We start from the raw sequence: 22,647 nt of genomic DNA on the forward strand, positions 1-22,647 counted from the left end.
TTCTGTTCATCCATGGCGGATACTACTGCAAGTTCTGGCCAATCTGGAGGTCCTACTAGTAGTACGATTGATTCCAATCATCCTTACTATATACATCCATCTGATAACCCCGGAGCAATGCTTGTACCAGTTCAATTTACTGGAGTAGGTTTTTGTTCATGGAGGCGTAGTGTTCTGAGAACACTTTCAGTGAAGAACAAGTTGGGCTTTGTTAATGGAGATTGCCCACGTCCTCGATCAAGTGATCCATCATACAGACAATGGGAGAGATGCGATAACATTGTTACTTCTTGGATTCTGAATTCACTGTTTAAAGAAATTGCTGATAGTGTTGAGTATGTTCAGGATTCTGCAGAATTATGGAAGGAATTGGAGGATCGGTATGAGCAAACAAATGGTGCGAAGTTGTACCAGATCCAACGAGAAATTAATGACTTTTCGCAGGGATCTCTTGACATTACAGGTTACTACACCAAGCTGAAAAAGCTATGGGAGGAGATAAGTACCTTAAATGCCAAAGCTCAGTGCACTTGCAGCTGCATTTGTGGAGCAAAGGCACTTACTCACAAAGCAGAACAAGATAGGAGATTAATCCAATTTCTCATGGGATTGAATGAGATGTACACAGTTATTCGTGGAAGTATACTTATGATGAATCCACTGCCAACTATGGCTCAGGCTTTTTCTCTACTAGTTCAAGATGAACACCAAAGGGAAATCAAACCTTCTGGCCCTTTTAATACAGAATCTACTGCTTTGTATGCTGGAAACATCAGGCCTTCTTCATCAGCTGGGAACATCAGACCTTCTTCATCAACTGGAAATATCAGGCCTCCATCATCCTACAAAACAAATTATGCTCCTAATAACTCATATGGTCATTCTCAGCTTCAATACAAGGACAGATTTTGCACTCACTGCAACAGGACTGGTCATCTTGCTGAGAGGTGTTATCAACTTCATGGATATCCAGCTGTTTCAAATACAAATCAGAGAAACAATTCGATTCCAAGGCCTAACAATTTTCGCAAGGGAAACCAAAGGAACAATAGGGAATCTGGGAATAATGTTGTAGCAAATGCAAGTTGCACACCAGACTTTGCCCCTGGGAAGAGAACAGATGAAGAAATGTATAATGTGAGCCTTACAAAAGATCAATATGGTCATGTTCAAGGCATACTTCAGCAGTTCCACAAGAAAAATGAGAATGAAGGATCTAATCCAAACCTTGCTAGTGGACCATCAACTGATTTTGCAGGTATCATAGTTTGCACTTATTCTATTGAATTTGGAAAACTGTCATGTAAATGTTTCAAAAACAAGTCTGACTTATGGATACTGGACTCAGGAGCCTCAAGCCACATGACCTTCAATATATCTCTACTACATAACATCACTCTTTTACCACATCCCTTGTTAGTTGCCTTACCTAATGGATACAAAGTTAAGGTGACACAAGTTGGTAGTGTAGCACTAGGACCCATGATCAATTTAGACAAAGTTTTGTATGTTCCATCTTTTAAATATAACTTGATTTCTATTCATACTTTGACTGCACACTCAGAATACACTATCAGTTTCACCAAAAACTTTTGTTTCATGCAGGCCCCTTCAATGAAGAGGCCTCTGGTGATTGGTAGTGCAGAAGAGGGTCTCTATTTCCTGTGTCCAAGTTGTTTGAAGAGTTCCTACAATGTTTCAAAATGCAATATGATTTCATGTAATTCTTGTAATACCTATAACAAAAGACAGTATACTCACTTTCTAGATGATAAGCAATGTACTCTCCCTATTCTCAATAAGAAATATTCATGTTCAACATCTGATGCATCAAATTATGTCTCCTGTCCAAAATCTTGTATTTCTAACACTCAACCATGTGCTAAAAATCATGTAGATATTGTGTGGCATAACAGATTGGGACATGTACCTTTTGTCAAAATGAGAAATATTTCCTCTATTCCTGTAAAATTCTCAGCCAAACAGCCTTTTATGTGTTCCATTTGTCCTATGGCAAGACAAGAAAGACTCCCTTTTAAACCAAGAACCACCCTAACATCACACATTTTTGAACTACTTCATGTTGATCTGTGGGGGCCTTACAGTACACCAACATATAACCATTTTAAGTACTTCATGACCATTGTAGATGATTTTAGTAGAGCTACTTGGACTCAATTATTAAGTACCAAGAGTAATGCTTTACAAACACTCAAAAGCTTTATTACCATGATAGAAAACCAATTTGAAGTTACTGTTAAGAAAATCAGAACAGATAATGGTTTGGAATTTGTCAATACAGAAGCTACAAATTTTTTTAAAACAAAAGGTATAGTTCACCAGAAAACTTGTCCTTATACACCTCAACAAAATGGTGTGGTAGAAAGAAAACACAAACACCTTCTTGAGACTGCTAGAGCCTTACTATTCCAATCCAAACTACCTGTCAAATACTGGGGAGAATGCATTCTTTGTGCAACCTATATAATAAATAGGCTCCCATCCACTGTTTTGAACCAAAAATGTCCATATGAAGTTCTATATTTCAGAAAACCTTTTTATTCACACATGAGAAGTTTTGGATGCCTTTGTTACCCTACTGTCCCTATACCTCATAGAGCTAAGTTTGAGCCAAGAACTACTCCTCACATATTCATTGGATATCCTCATGAGACAAAAGGATACAAAGTCCTAAATATGTCCACAGGCAAGATACATGTGTCCAGAGATGTTATTTTTCATGAAAATGTTTTTCCTTTTAGTGATTCTTTTTCAAATACAAATGGTTCACCTTTTTCATTTTTGCAATCACCTCACTTCATTGATGTTTTAGATGATTTTAATAAGGATGGCACACAAGACAATCTAAATAGCTCAAATGGTCCTAATGCTGCTTGTGACTTGTCACCTAACCTCACTGTACCTTCCCCTTCTATATCTCCTGCACCATTACTTGTTAACCAACCTAGAAGATCCACAAGATGTCACAAACTTCCAAAACATATGAATGACTATGTTCACTCTATACCTCTACTTAAGCCACCTGTTTCTCCAACTTCAAACACCACCCCTTCTCTTCAGGTTCTTTTCTCTAATCACCACCACCTGGCTCATAGTGCTCTAATTCCTGCTAGTCAAGATATTGTTAGAAATATTTGCATTGACAGGGAACCAACTTCATATGAAGAAGCTGTCATTGATCCTGCATGGCAGGCTGCCATGATACAAGAGTTTGATGCACTACACTTAAATCACACTTGGGATTTAGTTCCACTTCCTCTAGGAAAGAAAGCTATAGGCTGCAGGTGGGTATACAAGGTAAAACACAAAGCAGATGGTACAATAGAAAGACTCAAGGCAAGACTTGTGGTAAAAGGTTACACACAACAAGCAGGCATTGATTATACTGAGACCTTCTCCCCTGTAGTGAAGATGACCACAGTCAGGGCATTATTGATCACAGCAGTAAAACAACTTTGGACTATGTATCAATTGGATATAAATAATGCCTTCCTTCATGGTGATTTACATGAGGAAGTGTACATGGAAGTACCACCTGGACTTGCAGTCCAATCTCCTAATTTGGTATGCAAATTAAACAAGTCCCTTTATGGACTCAAGCAGGCCAGCAGACAATGGTATGCTAAGCTCACTGAAGCCTTATGTTCTAGGGGATATGCTCACTCCATGTATGATTATTCTCTTTTCTACAAGAAGACATTAAGCTCAGCAGTCTATGTGGTTGTGTATGTTGATGATATAGTCCTTACAGGAACTGATGTTGATGAGATAGCAGACCTGAAAGTTTATCTACACAACAAGTTCAAAATCAAGGATTTGGGATTGCTTCATTATTTCTTGGGGATGGAGGTGCTTCACACAGCTCAGGGAATCATTATCTCACAGAGAAAATTTGTACTTGATTTGTTAAAGGAGTATGATTGTCTAAATATGACTTCCTTATCTTCCCCTCTTGATCCAAATACAAAACTAAGAGCTAAGGAGGGTTCAGTTCTGAGTGACAGTACTTACTATAGAAAATTAGTTGGAAAACTTAACTTCCTTACAAATACAAGGTTGGATATTGCTTTTAGTGTACAGCACTTAAGCCAGTTCATGCAGGACCCTAGAGAGCCACACTTACAAGCTGCTCTTCACCTTCTGAGATATTTGAAAACTGATCCTACATTGGGTTTATTTTTGTCCAAAGATGCTGATTTTTCTCTAAAAGGCTACTGTGATTCAGATTGGGCTTCCTGTCCAGATTTCAGAAAATCTGTGAGTGGATTCATTGTTTTACTTGGTGGCAGTCCAATTAGCTGGAAATCAAAGAAGCAAGAAACCATCTCCCTATCATCAGCAGAGGCTGAATACAGATCACTCAGGAAAGTAGTTGGTGAACTAGTTTGGCTTAGTCGATTGCTTACTGAATTGGATGTTCCTTATCCAAAGCCTATCTCAGTTTTTTGTGACAGCCAATCTGCCTTACACATAGCCAAGAATCCTGTTTTTCACGAAAGAACCAAGCACATTGAGGTAGATTGTCATTTTGTTAGACATGTTCTACAACAAGGCCTTATCTCATTACATCACATTTCCACACAAGATCAGTTGGCTGATATATTGACAAAGGCCTTAACAGGGATCAAACATTCTTCTATTCTTGACAAGTTGGCAGTGTTGTCTTCACCTCCAACTTGAGGGGGGGTATTGAATATTAACATTGCATTGTACAAGTAGTTAGTTTAGTTAGTTATGAAAGTTAGTTAGAGAGTTAGTTAGGAAGTTAGTTATCACATGTTTTCAATGTGTATAGTTGGTTACATTCTTTAATCATCTAGATGCTTCTATGTAATCTATATATACTCTACTAATGCATAAGATCAAGCTTAGCTTTTGCATTTTACAAAATCATCTTCACTATTTCAGCCTTAGTTCTTGTTGTTTGTGATTGCCATTGTTTCGAAGCTTAAGCTTCTTAATAAAATTATCGATTTTTTATTTTTTTTAATTGTAGTTAATATTTCAGCACTCAAAAATGTATTGGTAACAAACACCTGCCAAATGTTTATTCCCAAGTTTACCCTTTAGCATAACTATTTAAATGGTTTTACCTAACATTACATAAAAACATATGGTGTGTATTAGTGTAGAACTCTTTGAGCCTAAAGTCACCTAACTTAAATATTGTTTTTATTAATTTCAAAAAAAATTCTACCCAGTCCTAAAATCAGTCTTAGACGCAAACTTTTTTTAATCAATGATTTCTAAAAATATTATAACTTTTAAGGTATTCGAATCAAATAGTTTTTTTTTTTACTTTATAATAATCAAAGGTGAGTCGATGATCAACACGTGTATTGCGATCTTTTGGCTAAAATTATTCCTTTAACTATGACTAAAATCTAATGTACATCTTTATATTATCTAAGTGAGCAAAAAATATCTTTATACTATCCAAAAAATGACGAGAATCATCCTTCAGCCTATTTTTGTTAAGAAACTGATTGAACCAATAAAAAAATATTTTTTTAGTTTGATCACGTCTTGACCACGACGAAAAGATCAAAGTTACGTAAAAAGAATAAGGATATGGATAGAAAATGAATCTTGAATTTAAATTTCGTTTGTTATTAATTTATAGAGTATGTTTTTTTGCATTATCTATTAGCAATACATAAGTTTTGAAACATTCAAACAGCACGTCCGAAGGTTAGAAAAATTATGTAAAAAAATCATTTCAAATATATTGCAGAACTTTTGAAATAATTCAAACACCGTCATAATACTCTATTGACGGTGTTTGAATTATTTTACATGACTTTTGATGATTTCACTTAAGTACATATTATTTTTCATCACCATAAATTTCAAATGATTTTATCCATCAAAACTTAATCAGATAAAGACAATCAATAGAGCATGCATTTTCCCAATCAATAGAGCATGCATTTTCCCACTTTATGACAATTAGATCTTTCTTATTTTAATGCAACTATATACCCCCCCAAAAAACAGTTTTCTGTTTTCTGTTTTTTTTTTGTTCTTACTAAGTCAAACAAGCATATCTATTAGCAAATCTCATCACCTAATAATTGGGGCCCCTCCATATTTTCCATGCCAATTCCCAAGCCATAGGATGCATCATAAACAATGAGAAAGAGGCAAATCAACACTTGTGGACCAAGCAATTTGGTCAACAAGTTTTGTTTTATTAATGCATAAGTGATTATCTATCCCAACTAATCTGCTAATTAATCTAATATTTGCATTTCTATAACATTTTGTTACTAGTTGACTCACAAAATTGAATTCATTGAAGCTAGAAAACACCTTTAATTGCATCAAAAGCAAAGTTCCAAGCAACTACACAACACTTTAAAAAACATTAGAGATAATTGACTTCATTTTCTATGAGTCATTTTTTTATATAAGAGACTCTAGAGGATCAAATTATTGGTTTATTGGTTGATACCTTGACAACTCCGTGAATTGTATTTAGACATTTGAATTATGACTTGTTCCAGTTGAGTGCCTAAGCACATGATAAAATTTCTTATTTTAAGAAGCTTATGTGTGTGTTCTCAAGCGCCCATTATGCAGATAATTTAATTATATTAAATATGTAACCTCCTTAGTTATACACATCAACATCGATCAATTGGAACATGTTTAAGATTTTATGACCTGTTGAGACAAATACGTATAATTAAAGGAGGTGACATATTTTAAGTGATTAACTTATCTTAGACGTCGGAGAACTCAGACATAAATGTTTCCAGAATTCGAGTCGGAAGTGTCTAATAAGAACACTTTATCATGTGTTCAGGTGCTCAATTGAAACGGATCACCAACTCATAGTTGAGTGTCTAAATAAAACTTACCGACAAGTTTAAGGGGTATTGATATATCCAACCTTAGTTTTTTTTTTTTTTCAATTCACTTGATATATAGTGATTAATCATAACTCCCAAAAATCAGCAATCTTTGAACTCAAATGGATTACTTCAAATCATTAGCTCAAGAGTTATTCTCCACAAACTATGAAACACCTCCATCTTCAATCCAATTCATAGATGCTGCACTTTCTTGTACAAGTCCACATTTTGCACCATCATACACAGATCCTAACCAAAAACGTATAATTCGAAGACACCTCGTCTCTTTTCTTCAAGATTATATCTCTTTCAAACCTTCCATCGATGCATTCATGCATGACGATGGCACTAGTGTCAACTTACTCAACGCGAATGGAGAGTTGCAACTCTCTTCCTCCACCCCTTCAATCCCTCTTACCATTTGGTTACATGAAAGTTACCCTTTTATAGCTCCTATTGTACTCATGTCAACAAATACTACTTATCCAATTTATGATAACCATCCTTTTGTTGACTCTTCATCAGGTTCTATTTCAACATTTTACTTAGTAAATTGGAAGTACCCTGGCTGCAACCTCTCTGACCTTGTACACAACCTTGTCAACATCTTTTCACATAATCATCCTTTCTACTATTCGCCTTCAACTAACGATTTCTTTCACCCTTCTTTAGCTTCTAGGAGGGAGGCTATAGACCGTCTCTCGTGCACACTTCACTATGACATGACAGAATTACTCTCCAAGACTCATGAAGAAGTTGAGGAGCTTTCAAGCCTTAAAGAACATATGGTTAGAAGGGTAATTGTTGCTGAGTTTTCGGTTGATGAGAGTGAAAATGAAATGACGGAGTTGAAGGAAAGGGTGAAAGTCTTGACAGATGAAGCGGATAAACTGTCGAGTTGGCTAAGAGATAAGGATCAAGATTTAAGTCCAGAGGAGTATAAAGTTGAGGATGAATTTGAAGCGATTGACGAGAATTCAAAGGTACTACTTGATAGCATTGCAGCAGATAAAGCAACAGAGGATTTGATGTACTCTTTAGATAAGGCAGTTGAGCAAGGTGTAATGCCTTTTGGTACATATATGAAACAAGTGAGACTTTTGGCCAAAGAACAATACTTTGGTAGAGCCAAGCTTGAAAAAATGGGAATATCTCTCGAATGGCTTCATTGATAGAAATTCCTCCGGGGCTATATGCAGAAGGCGAAGCCAGAATTTGAAGTTTATGGATTCATGATTCTAATTCTTTCAAATTTCTACGTTCTGAATTAATAATTCGTACATATTCAATGAATTTCTTGTTACAAATTTAGAGTTTGAACCGCTAGCTTCGCCCCTAACTATATGTTTAGAAAGCCAAAGTTAATGAAATGCATATTTTCATGATTCATAATCTTTTATCCTCTGTATCTTGACTACATTAACTCTTCAGATTTCGTAATCTTGAATATCCGAAAGAGTCTAGCAGGGCCGGAGCTATTGCAACGAAGGGGCTTCAGGTGAACCTCCTTTGTTGGAAAATTATACTACTATTTAAGCAGGATAAGAACAACCGTTTTGTATATAATTTTTGAGTCCCCTCGATATAAAGAAAGATTCTAGTGAAGTGAGTTAAAAAAATTACATATAAATTACACCATTCTTTATAAATAGAAAAATTGCTTAGAACAACAAAAATTAAACAGGGGAAACAAAATGAGCATTCCTATTTAGAAGCAACGAATAGGTCCGGGACTACTTCGATATCACTAACATTGACGGGGAACTCATGAATTTCATCGCGCCATGGATTCATCTCATCGCGATTAACAGATCGAATTGCCTTCCAAATCACACTGTTGCACTTGAAACCTGACCCAAATGCTATCTGCCACAATGCATCTCCTTTTTTCACCCTACCTTTTGCCTCAGCATAAGCTACTTCATACCATATCGAACTACTTGAAGGATTACCAATTCTGTACAGTGTCATTCTAGAAGCTTCCATTTGCTCATCGCTAAATCCTAACTTCTTCTGCAAGTCATCCAACACCGGCTTCCCACCGACATGTGGGAAGAAATGATCAATCGATTTGGAGAAATCAGGACTATAAAAGTTGCTTTTTGTACTAAAAAGATTTACCAAGTAACGGATTTTTTCAGATAGAGGAAGTACTAAAGGAGCTACAGTGGATATGTTTAATCGAATGGTTTTCATAGCTGCGTACAACAGATCTTTATTGATTGTGATGCCTCGATGTCCTTCCACGTCTTCTTCCATGAAAATACAATTGTACGAGCGATCATCGTCCGATGTTTGAGATCTGACGGTGTGGATTGTTGGGCTATTGCCCATGTTCCAGCCAAAGGCCCATGGCCTAATCCTACTTGGAAAAGGATTGGAATTATTCTCCTTAATTGGTTTCCAATTCTATTAGGAAAGGGATTGGAATAGTAATCCTATTTGTAGTTGGTTTTGGCTTTATAAGGAAAAGCACAACTCTATAAATAGAGGATGGTTTTGAGAGAATAATTAATTGCTCATTGGTATTGTCTTTGAAAGACATTAAAACATAAGAGAGGTTTTTGAGAGAGCTTTCAACAAGAGAAAAAGAGAGAAAGAAAAGGATTCTTTTGCTGCAGTCTTTTCTCCGACCAGCAACGTTCAGATCGTGTTTCCCGATTAACTAACCGTTGGATCGGGCTGAAATTTGGACTGAGTGTTCCTAACATCTTGGTGGCTGATTTGAACGGTGGAGATCGGATTCGGAGGTCAGAAAGATCCTGTTTTAGGTCCCGAACAGAAGCTGGGTTTGGGTGGTGTTTCTTTCTATTTATCTTTTGTTGGTGTAGCTATTGTTTGTTCTCTTTTGGCACTTGTTGTGTAGCCATTAGAAGAATATTTGTAACCCTCTTATTGTTATAGTGAAGCAATTCGGATCTTGTCGATCCCGTGGTGTTTACCTTCGGTTTGAAGGGTTTTTCCACGTTAAACTTGGTGTTCTTTATTGTTAGATTTTCAGTTTCATCTTTTCGTCACAACAACTGGTATCAGAGCTAAGGTTATCTATATGGAGGGGAATATGAGCAAGATGGTATGTCTAAACGGAAGAAACTACAACATATGGAAAAGCAAGATGAAAGATCTATTGTTCGTGAAGAAGATGCATCTTCCGATTTTCTCTGCTCATAAACCCGAGAATGTGACCGATGAAAATTGGGAATTTGAGCACCAACAAGTATGTGGATATATAAGACAATGGGTTGAAGATAATGTTCGCAACCATATTGTGAATGAGACACATGCTAGAACATTGTGGGAAAAGTTGGAGACGCTTTACGCTTCAAAAACTGGCAATAACAAGTTATTCTTGTTAAAGCAATTGATGACCTTTAAATACAAGGAGGGTAGTCCTATTCTTGATCATATAAATGATTTTCAGGGTATTCTTGATCAGCTATCAGGAATGGGTGTGAATTTTGATGATGAAATACAAGGACTTTGGCTTCTTAATACTCTACCGGATTCTTGGGAAACTCTTCGTGTTTCTTTAACAAATTCTGCCACTGGTGGAAAGGTGACTATGGAATATGCAAAGAGTGGTGTGTTGAATGAAGAGGTTAGAAGAAAATCTCAAGACATATCTTCACATTCAGATGTTCTATATACAGAAGATCGGGGGAGACATAAGACAAGAGATCCGAGGAGTAGAGGTAAAAGCAGAAGCAAGTCAAAATTCAAGAATCCAAATATTATATGTTATCATTGTGGAAAGAAAGGACATATTAAAAGATTTTGTAAACAATTGAAGCAAGATCTTAAAGAAGGGAAGAAGGAAGAAAACAACGAAAATAATGTTGTTGCTGTTGTCCATGATGACCTTCTCTTCGCTTGTGATAAAGACGTCATCAATTTTGTATCTCAAGACACAAGTTGGATAGTAGATTCTGGAGCTACATCACATGTCACACCAAGAAAAGACTTCTTTTCATCTTATACTTCTGTTAACTCTGAGGTGTTAAAGATGGGTAATACTGGTGAGGTTAAGGTGTTTGGTGTTGGCACTGTTTGTTTGAAAACCAATACTGGTTCAACGTTGGTCCTTCAGAATGTCAAGCATGCTCCAGACATTCCAATAAATTTGATCTCTGTAGGACAACTAGATGATGATGGCTATCATAATGACTTGTGCAATGGTCAATGGAAGCTCACCAAAGGCTCACTGATTTTAGCTCGAGGAAGAAAACATTCAAATTTATATGTGACACAAGGATCGATTCTTGGTGACTCTATAAATTTGGTGGAGAGCGAGACTTTATCAGAATTGTGGCACAAGAGGCTTAATCATATGAGCGAGAGGGGGATCACATGTTTGGCTAAGAAGAATTTGCTTGCTGGTATGAAACAAGCAAAGGTGAAAAGATGTGTTCATTGCTTAGAAGGGAAACAGAAAAGAGTTTCTTTTCACAGTCATCCTCCTTCAAGAAAGTCTGAGCTATTGGAGCTAGTACACTCAGATTTGTGTGGTCCTTTCAAAGTGAAGTCAAAAGGTGGTGCACTTTACTTTGCTACTTTCATTGATGATCATTCTCGCAAGATTTGGGTATATCCTTTGAAATCCAAAGATCAAGTGCTTGATGTGTTTAAACAGTTTCAAGCCTTATCTGAGAGACAAACGGGAAAGAAATTAAAATGTATTCGCACTGATAATGGTGGTGAGTATATTGGTCCCTTTGATAACTACTGCAAATCGCAAGGAATACGTCATCAGAAGACTCCTCCAAAGACTCCTCAATTAAATGGTTTGGCAGAGAGGATGAACAGAACTTTAGTTGAGAGAGTTAGATGTGTGCTTTCAGAGGCTAAACTTCCAAATTCTTTTTGGGCTGAAGCACTTAACACTGTTGCTTATGTTATCAATTTGTCTCCTGTTGTTGCTTTGGATGGTGACGTTCCAAACAGAGTTTGGTTTGATAAGGATGTTTCTTATGATCACTTGAAAGTGTTTGGGTGTAAAGCTTGTGTGCATGTTCCAAAAGATGAGAGGTCAAAATTGGATGTTAAAACTAAGCAATGTATCTTCATTGGTTATGGTCAAGATGAGTTTGGATATCGATTTTATGATCCAATTGATAAGAAACTCATTAGAAGTCGTGATGTTGTGTTCTTTGAAGATCAAACTATTGAAGATATTGACAAGACTGAGAAACTAGATTCTCATACTGATGAGAGCTTAGTTGATGTTGATCCAATTCCTACTATTGATACATCTTTTGCACATGAGAGAACCCAAGGTAATGATCAAGACAATGATGAGAGTGTAGAACATGTATTTGTTCCTACTGATGATGTTGTGGTTGATAATCAACCAACTCATGTTGGGATGACCGCTTCAGATGCTCCAGAAACCTCTTGTAGAAGATCTACTATAGAGAAGCGAAGCTCAACACGTTACGATGAGTATATTCTATTGACTAATATGGGAGAACCTGAAGGTTATGATGAAGCCATGTTAGATACTCATAGAGATAAGTGGAAAGAACTCATCGTAGACAATCATGAGTTTTGTAGAAGTGTGGCAGGCAGGAAGCCTGTCAAGAGATCCTCTACTTGAAGTCCATTTGGCCCCTTGGCTGGAGGGGGAGTTAGGACCGAAAATAAGCAGGTGTAAACACGGAAGCTAGCAAAGCAAACCTTGAAAGATCACGAGTAAGAAGACAACGAGAAATATACCAAAAGACACAAAGATTTAACGTGGTTCGGTCAATCGACCTACGTCCACAAAGGAGATGAGCAATCCACTATAAATATGAGAGTACAAAATACAGAGGGAAACAACCTCAACCAATTCACTCGGAATACATGGGAGGTTCACACAAGTGATAACGTATCAAGCTTGTGACCCACAAATTCTCCCTCTAACCAAAACTCTCAAAATCCTTAAGACTACATTGTGAATGCTAATTAAGTTAGAAGGAACATTCCTCTATTTATAGAGTCCTAAACCTTTTCCTACAAGAAAAGGATTAGTCAATCCAAAACCTTTTCCTAAAAGGAAAACCTATTTATGGTAAGAAATCAGGGCAAATAAAACCCAACATGGATGAGCTCATACTTTGATGTATTCAGATCAGACGGTTTGTTAGATAGGAGCAGAGCTACTGCACCCACACGGAATATGCAATTAGTCAACAATTTTGACCGATCATTCCCTTTGTATACATTTGCTGTAGTGCTCTCACTAGTCACTACTAGTGCACAAGAGTTATCATGCACCTTCACAACAATATCATAAAGTTTAATAACAACAGATAATACGATAAATCGAATAAAATAATTATTTATAGTGTATTACCTTAAGCAAATTCTGGACAAGGCCTAAGGCAACAAGGCCAGCAGTACATCCCATTCCAGTAATATTATATGTACGTATATCATGTCTAAGGTTGTAACGCTTCACAATGACACTAGACATCGATGGTATAATATTGTATACACCAAAAACAGTAATCAATATCTCAATATGGTTACATTGTACTCCGGTTTTCAAAAGAAGTTCATCTATGACTCCGAATATTGCCATCTCTACTTCTTCCTTAGCAGCTTCCGCGCTCATATCTATAGGTTCTTTAAACAAACCTTTAGAAAGGTACGTTTTATCACCTAAACCGGATCGTTCCAACATCTTCTCCATGAACTCTAGTGAGTCTTTGTTATAACAAAGAGTTTTAGTGCTTTTGTTGACAAACGTTTGTCTATCAACTTGTTGATTTTTCGGGGGCTTGTAGCATGCGAAATCTACAAGGAAAACTCTTCGTTTAGAGTTTTTGCGGTAGAAAAATAGTATTACTAATGTAAATGTAATGAAAAAAAGCTTAGGGTATGTTAGGATCAATTCCATGGTTGAAACTTGAAAGTATTGCCTTGTTGAAGTGTGATAAATTTAGGATCTCAACATACCTTTCTTTCCCTTTTCTATATAGTAAGTATATAGCATACACTATCAAGTCATTTTTGTGTGGTGTTCGTAATAGCTACTCCCCGTCTCTCAATTTATGTGATATTTTCATTTTTCGAGAATGAAAACGTTTTAGTTTGATCAGAAATGTTTGACTTAAAAAATATTTTAGTACAAGTCAATAATTCAAAATATTTAAAAGATCTATGAAAAACTTACCGTCAAAGACAGACTTTTTTTTATCTCAAAATCTGGAAAGTGTCACGTAAATAAAACGGAGGGAGTAATATATTTTATTTTCAAAATAAAAAGGCTTTAAAATGTCTTAAGACTATGTGAGATGAATAAAAATATCTTTCTTTTAAAGTTTAGTCTAAAAAATCCTTATCGTCATTACTTTGAATTAAAAATACCCTTATTATTACGTAATGAATCTAAGGTACCTTTATTCCAAATGCATTTTTTGACATTTTGGATTTTTCAGTGTTTTAGAAGATATAGATATTATTTAGATTACCTGATAGTGTAAAAATTATTTACATATAATAACAATAAATAAAATGCTCCGAGCTTCTGAAATAGAATGGAATTTTCATAAAGTTAGTAATATATTTTTGATTGACTTCTTTGAAATCCTAAACCCCCCCATTTTATGACAGAGATATCAATGATACGACAAAACGAAATCACGATTAAGAAGACGAAGAAAAACAATTATAAATGTTATGAATGAAATAAATTAACTTATATAATAATAATTTTAATCTTTAACTTTAACATTAACTTTTAATCTATTATTAATTTATTTAAATTTGTGATAATGACAACGTCCAATTACTATATTACTATATCTAATTGTTATCCTTCCCATAATACATTTTGGTCCACCAATGATTTTGTAGCGTTTACAATGCATTGTTATTAATTCTGACAACTTATGGACCGAATAATATAGTGGGCTATCCTTTTCATATTGGGAAGTTAATTAATTCTCTCGCCTTTTCATTTTACGCGATATTATTTAATTTAACATAATATTTTAAAGAAATAATACAAAATTTTTGAAAATTATAGTGTAAATTAATTTTTAGATATTTGTGTAGAGTAAATCATTTTATTAAAAGTACTCCCTTTGTTTTTATTTAAATGTCATCATTTTAGATTTTACGTCTCTTAAGAAATTATATAAATTTATCACTATACCCTTATTTAGTAATCTCTTAAAGTCAAGTTTCCGATAAATAAACATAAACTAATTTATTTTAATTAATTAAATTGGCCAATAAATATAAATTAGCTTCCTTATGTTAGTTCAATTCATGGTTTCAAAGCTAATTACTCTCAAGAGTAAATTAGGAATATAATAATGTCATGCATTGAGTTTGTGAAATCGAAAATATTAAGGATCGTCTACCTTTAAGCAAAATGACATATAAATAGGAACAACGAGAGTAAATAACAAAATTTAAAATTAAATTATTTTTAATTATATTAAGATATTTTTGAGATAATTTTTTTTTAAAAAGTAATATCATATAAAATGAGACCGCGATGTTTTCGATATGCATAGGACTAATTTCTTCCCTATTTTTTCCATTTTCATTTCTATTTGGTGAAAGATAATTATTTATTTATACTCAAATTAATACTTTAAAGTTTAAACTTTTTTATTTATAAACACATTTCATATACTCTTTCTTCGCTTTTTACTTAACTGATTGACTATTTTTCCTTTTACTTGTTTATTAATAAATCAATAGAGATTTTGTTATTTGTTTGTTTTAATATTACTTTACTGTTATATAATTATATAAAGTACAAATAGTTAAATTTCAAATTTTAAAATATAATTAATAAGACAATTTATCTAAATAAACTCCTCATAATATATTTTTGGTAAAAGAAGATAAATTAACTAAAAATTGATAGCTATAGAAAAAATGAATCATCTTTTGTCAATGTGTAAATAATATGTTTATAAAATGTTTCTACAAGTATCTAATTAATGGTATAATGTTTTCATAAATATAAAAAAATTTTCATTTAACAATCATTCGCTATCCTTGAATCGAAAACATATTTAACTTTTAGCGTGCAATACTATGAGCATCTGATTAATAATCACTTAGGATAGGTTCAGTAAGATGGAAAAAAAATTAGAAAATAATTTGTAGAAAAATAAATAAAATTTCACTTTTCATCTTAAACATATTTGTATATAATTTAGACAAATATTATGAGCGTTGAATGTGAAGAATATGGGTATATGGTGGCACTGTAGCGCCTTCGGTGGGGATGAAAATTGAGAGCTTCACGTTGTGGGGGTAAAAATGAGGTATGTTGAAATTTGGAGTAGACATTATCAATGTAAAGTGTCACCAGTGTAACTTATTTTTCATATCGTCATTTTAAAAGTCATTTCCTCATTTCAAGAGAATAAAAATTTTAAAAGAAAATATTTTACAAAGATTTTATTCAATCGAGTATGAAAAAAATTAAAATTCTCCATATTAAACACATCCTTAGATCCACCAAATTTCTTTTATTCGTATGAAGTCTATACTGAATTAGACAATTATTAGACGATACAAAATAGACCACTTCAAATAGATTCATTGCTCCGATTCATAATGCAATTAATCCATAAATTTAGTAGCTGAATCCACCTAGATATACCCCAAAAAAGGGGATCTATGGGAAATGTTGAAAACTACTATTCTAGCTAATTATGGAAGAGGAAAATAAATGAAGGCATGGTTATTAAACTATTGCCATTTTTTTTAATTGTTTATTCTAGTGAGAGATAAATGTTCCAACTGCCAAGATTTGTAGTAAATACCCAAGTCATTCTCACCTTTATTACAACATCTTCAACTTGCTTGATTTTTTCAAAGGGAAAAAGGATTTTTAATTTATGATATTGGTTAATTTTTGTTTTTTAATTTAATAATAGGCGCTAATATTTTATCTTAAAATTAAGAAAATGTTTTTAAAATATTTAAAAATTAATCAATTCAAACATGTTTTTAAAAATAAAAGATACATAATTAGAAATATTTCACTATCATGAGTGAGATTTGTAATGTATCTCAGATACATGCGAATTAACTTGAATATAATGAATCTAGAATCAATTACCTCTTATTTTGACCTCATATATCCGAGATATATGTATCGAAATGTATTTAGAGACATTAAAATTCAATAAAATACGAATATTACAAACTAGAGTGTGTCCGTAATTAATTTATAATTTAATATTATCTTAATGACAAGTGTTTTTCATTTTGCGCGGCCATGTTCACGTTGATTTTCCCCATATATCATTTTATATGATGGTATATATATTTGATTAGTCACCAAGTTTAATACTAATCTAACTTATATTAGACGGAAACTATTAAAAACAATATATATCGTATGAATATTTAAAATTTAAGCAATTAAATTTATTTAACTTGTTAAAAGTTTTACCAAGATTTGTATAATCAGAATGGTAATTTATGACTAACTATTTAAAAATAGAGAAAATTTCTAAAGAGGTGGCCATAGTATAGGCAGTGATAGAGTCAGAAATTTCATAAAAGGTATTCAGAAATAATAAATTGCTATGTTAAGGGTGTCCAAAATATGTTATCAAACTATTTCGAATATCATTTTACTTATATATATACTATTTTCTTTCCAACGAAGAATGTCCAAGTGGACACCCTTACTACTATATGGCTACGCCACTGAGTATAGGTACATAATGTTTATCATATCGTTGAACAAGATTTTTACTCCATTGGCTTTGATTTTCTTTTTGGTTTATTTGGGAGTTGTGAATAGATGTATCAAAGTTAGTTTATTATTGTAGTTTATCAATTATATAAATCATTCAAGTTCCAACAACATTTTAGGATCTGGTGCAGAGTAATTGATGTTAGCTAACATGATACCTTTCTGATATATGATGTGTTTATGATATATATTATTTTGACAAATTACATTAGGCTTAAGTTATTCACGGTCATTCAAAGTTATCCACATAATTTACTTGAATATTTCAACTAAAATTTATATCTATCTCTACCACTTTAAATTGATATTCATTTGACATCTTTTTAACAATCAACCAAAAATTGACATGACACATTTTATTATATTCCATTCTATTGCTTTAACTCTTTTGAATTTTTCTGTTCCGAATGTCATTTTTTTAATGGTTACTTTTCCGTCTAAAATAACGACGACGATATTGACTAAGCGGAATGATAGTAGAAAAGAAGAATAAAGAAAAAGACACTGTTGGGGATTTCTTTTTGCTCATGTTGACATGTCATTTTGTGGTTGGCTTGCACCTAAAATGCCATGTCATCAAAAAATGTTTAATAGGTAAATGTTTTGAACAAGAGAGGTGTTCAATAGGTATCAGTGAAATATGGAGACAACTTTAACTGGTTGTTGATGACTTAAGTCATTATATTATGATACCTTTTTCATAAATAGTGTATCATGATACCTTTTTGCTATATTTTATAATGACTTAAGTCATATGCGGTTCAACTCAACTAGAATTAATAGCTATTGAACACATGTATTCTTTCGAATTTGAATCATTTAGACACTTAATGCAGATGTGACACAAAAATTGTAATTCACATCTTGGTGAGCGCGTGAAATCAAATAAATGTATAATAACACATAATAATAGGTAAAATTATATAAAATAACAAATTATTAATTCAAAATAAATATTATAACCACAGTTTTCATTTAATTTTAACTTGGAGCAAACAGTTTGTCATTCGTCTCTCTCCCCTGAATCTCATTTGCCGCTTTCCCTCGCCTGTCTCACTTTATACAAACACAAATGTATGAATTGTGTTTGTATAAAACGAGATAATATTGTATATAGAAATACAAGTACATATTTTTTCATCCTATGCACTTATAATTATACAATTATAAATCTTCTCCTACCCAGTTCTCTTTTGTCTTTCTCTCTTTATCGTTTTATACAAACACATGTTAATTTGTGTTTGTATAAAGTGTGTGAGAGAGATATGATATACATTTTAAATCGATTCAATTGTATACGAATTCAAACTTATGCAGATATACAAACACGAATAACATATACATATACGAACACGACTTTCATAGGTACAGACACCCAATTTATACAAATCAGATGCATGCAATTTTATACGATCAGATGCTATACAAATTTGATACTCCATGACAAACTTTACAAATAATAAAATTGTAACTACAGAGCGCTAATATGATTTTTATATTTGCTAGACGTAGAATTTACTTTAAATGAAGAAGTCTTTTGTCAAACGAAAATAACATAAATAAGTCAAGCTTATTTATAACATTAAAATCTAAAGATGAAGAAACGACGACGATTGGTAAAGGTAGTGCAAATTTATAACAAGGAAAATGCAGTGCACGCATTTGATAGTCGAGATATATTTTTATGTGGCACAAATTTTATCAGTCAATTTTAAAACTTTCAATATGGGCTAGCCCATTTTATCCCGGCTGATCCAAATAAGCCTTGCAATTTTACGGGTCAGACCTAGTAGCCCATTTTTGTTTGGGTCAAAAAATGGTTGGTACAACCCATAAGTGCATGGGCTACGAGCTTTGCCGGGTCAGTCATCTTTTCTTAAAATTATATTTTTTGTAATTTTTTAAATTAAATTATAATTTAAAGAGATTATCATAAATATCGACAAGACATTAGATGGGGTTAATGTTACTACTTATTAATCAAACATAAAATAAAATTATCTATATAATATTTATTAAGTTTGATTTCAAGTAAAAATATAAATAGCTAAATAGAAATATTAACCTAATTATTTTTTAATAATCATAATAAAACACAAAAACTATGATAATATTTCATAAATTATGACTATGTAGTGATTTCCTAGAAATTTTTAATCTTATGTTGTGCATATTTTATAAACATAATTTATATTTAAATTAATAATATTTCAAACTTTAAGGAGGAAGAAGAAGTATTTGACCAATTTCAAGTAATTTTATAAATTAAGCTATAGATTTAATAAAAATGTTGATCTTACTGTACATTTTATTATTCAATTGTGATATATCGTTAAAGTACACAAACTCCACAATTCTTTAAAATTATTACACATGCAGTGGTTGAAAGAAAGATAATATAAAAGTGTGACAATTAATAATTCTTCTACTTGTCTTAAAATTCACATAAAATATTTTAAATTGAAAAAATGGTCCGATACCCCATATGAATTATATATATTTTTAAAAAAATTAAATTAAAATTAATTTTTTCAATTTTGTTAGATCATTTATATAACGTTAGAGGTATATATGATCCACGTTCATAACAGATTATATATCAACTTTAAATAGTAAAATGAGGGCTATATTTTCTTTTTAAATTAAAATTTTTTTTACAGAAATCTCATTAATTTAGGAGCTAATTATTTAGATACACTTTAGTTTGTAATATAATATTACGAAGTTTATCAAATTTTAGTGAGCCTAGATAAATGTATCTCTATGGTCAAGATTAGGTGTAATTTGTTCAAGATACACTGTATCCAAAATGGATACGCATGTATCTACGATACACAGATAAATTTTGTTCGCCTTCTTCGACTCCCTCACATTTCGTTAGTCACTCTCCTAGCTCCCTCCCATCTCATTCACCTTTTTCACTATTTTAGTGTAATTATAGCAAAATAACATATATTTAGGTGTATTTTCTTTAACATATGATAGTAAACTCTTAATTAGAGGTCAAATACATGCGTAATCGTTTAAAATTTTAGAAGTGATTTGATCTAAAACACTATATCCAAATGAATTCTCCCTCCCATATCGCTTACTTCTCTCTCAATTTTAATGTATTTGATATAAATAATAGTGCATATATATTATAGATATATCTGGTTACCAAAGTTCATATACGAGATAACAAAAACACACATAAAGCTAAGTTGAACGAAGTATAATATATTAAGTTGTAGCGGTTTGTTCAGTTAACTTATATTTCATCTAGATCAGCTACATGCAAAGGTGGATCCACTCCAAATAAGGTTAAATTTAAAATGAGAGAGCTAATGAAAATATTTTTGAATTTAGCGTAAATTATTGGTTTCATCATCATACTACATATTAGTAGCCTTAAATTATTATTTTATTTTATTAACTAATTTTAGATATCCCCGTATTGCCACATGACATAGCAGTGGTATCAAACTCTTGTAGGATCATGAAACTCTTAATGAAAAGTCAAGAGAAGTATTGAAAAGACCCTAAACTTGATGAGAATTCAGGGTTTATTTAATTCATTTTACAAGATCGTAAGTGTATTTAAGTTCAATAGAGTCGAGTAAATGACTGTTTTTAAGATTGTTAATAATTCGAAGATGAAACTAATATCTCACATTAAGTTTAGAAGTGTTTTCAATATTAAAAATATCTTTGATCTTAACTCAAATTAATAAGATCTATCTTCAAACTATTGATTTATTTTGAAAACAAAACTAAACCAAATTAATTCAATTATTTGAACTTTGATTTTTAGTTTTTTTCCCCAACATTTTGATATTCAATTTTGTGTACGATTATAGCGTTTTAATGAACCGAACTTTTATTGAGCCTGTAAGATATAATAAATGAATCAGCCAAACATGTTAGAAAAAAAAAAAGTTTTCATTTGAAATATATTGTCAGTATTCGTTATTAACCTATTTTCATGTATTGTATCCTTAAAAAAAGTTTATTATACTGTACATTTTATTCCACAAATATGATATATCATTTCCCCATATCTTTAAAGCACACACAAACTCCAAAATTCTTTAAAACTATTAAACAGAGAGTGGTTGAATGAAACAGGTGAGACAAGTAATAATTGTTCTAAGTGTCTTTAAGTTCACATAAAATATTTTGAATAAATAAAAAGAAAATTTATAGAAATTTCACCAATTCATAAATTAATTAATTAAATATATTTTATTTTATAGTATTATTAAATTTTTGTGTGTTCAAAGACATCTATCTCAGAAACATGAGGTTAAGATTGAGTTTAATTTATCGTAGTTACATTATACTCAAATGGATTCGCATATATTTGGAATACACAGACAAATCTCGTTTGCCTTCTCCGACTCCCTCCATATCATTCGTTACTGTCCTATCTTCCTCCCCATCTTGCTCGTCTCTCTCTATTTTAGTGTAACTGGTAGCAAAAATACTTATATCTAGGTGTATCTTCTTTAATATATGATAATAAACTCTTAATTAGTTAGTTCGCCTTCTTCGACTCCCTCCCATATCGTTTATCACTCTCTTATCTTCCATCCCATCTCGCTCGTCTCTCTCTATTTTAGTGTAATTTGATATGTACGTGTATCTTCTTCAATATATATGATAGTAAACTCTTAATTAGTGATAAAATTTGTAATTACTTGAAAGTATATGAGTAGTTTGATCTAAATAGGAGACAGAATTTGTTTTTTAATACTTCTTCTATTTTTTTTATATGTCGTTCTTACTAAAAGTAAGTGTTTCTTAAATAAGACTATTCTGCCTTTTTTCTTTGAGAGTTATTAGCCTTAAAAGTATGAATTTGACCAACATAAAAAATTTAAATTATTAATTTATGTTCATTGGTCAATTTAGTTAATAAAAAAAACTCGTTTAATTAACATATTAAAAATGGTTCAAAAATATCTTCCTTTCACCCATTAGATAAAAGACGCCCTTCATATTAGAATGGTTCAAATTTATACTTGCGATTTAAAAAACAAATTGTAAATATATATATATATATATATA

At 32.4% G+C, this 22,647-nt stretch overlaps 3 protein-coding genes across 3 annotated transcripts; 2 read left to right on the top strand and 1 right to left on the bottom strand.

The window, feature by feature from the left end:
- Positions 1-399: 399 nt before the first annotated feature.
- Positions 400-1,640, top strand: LOC114074080. The gene is made up of 2 exons (XM_027911996.1): positions 400-1,258; positions 1,606-1,640. The coding sequence occupies exons 1-2, from the start codon at positions 604-606 to the stop codon at positions 1,638-1,640; spliced, it is 690 nt and encodes a 229-aa protein (XP_027767797.1). The 5' UTR covers positions 400-603.
- Positions 1,641-6,985: 5,345 nt separating this feature from the next.
- Positions 6,986-8,267, top strand: LOC107030398 (protein ELC-like). The gene has a single exon (XM_015231684.2). It carries the CDS (start codon positions 6,998-7,000, stop codon positions 8,048-8,050), a length of 1,053 nt encoding a protein of 350 aa, XP_015087170.1. The 5' UTR covers positions 6,986-6,997; the 3' UTR covers positions 8,051-8,267.
- Positions 8,268-8,492: 225 nt separating this feature from the next.
- LOC107029796 (3-ketoacyl-CoA synthase 2-like) lies at positions 8,493-13,856 on the bottom strand. The gene is made up of 3 exons (XM_015231239.2): positions 13,213-13,856; positions 12,952-13,133; positions 8,493-9,201 (listed from the first exon to the last, which is right to left on the bottom strand). The coding sequence occupies exons 1-3, from the start codon at positions 13,756-13,758 to the stop codon at positions 8,583-8,585; spliced, it is 1,347 nt and encodes a 448-aa protein (XP_015086725.1). The 5' UTR covers positions 13,759-13,856; the 3' UTR covers positions 8,493-8,582.
- Between the last annotated feature and the right edge of the window lie 8,791 nt (positions 13,857-22,647).

The sequence above is a fragment of the Solanum pennellii genome, chromosome 9 (genome assembly GCF_001406875.1).
Source record: "Solanum pennellii chromosome 9, SPENNV200".
Taxonomy (NCBI): Eukaryota; Viridiplantae; Streptophyta; class Magnoliopsida; order Solanales; family Solanaceae; genus Solanum; species Solanum pennellii.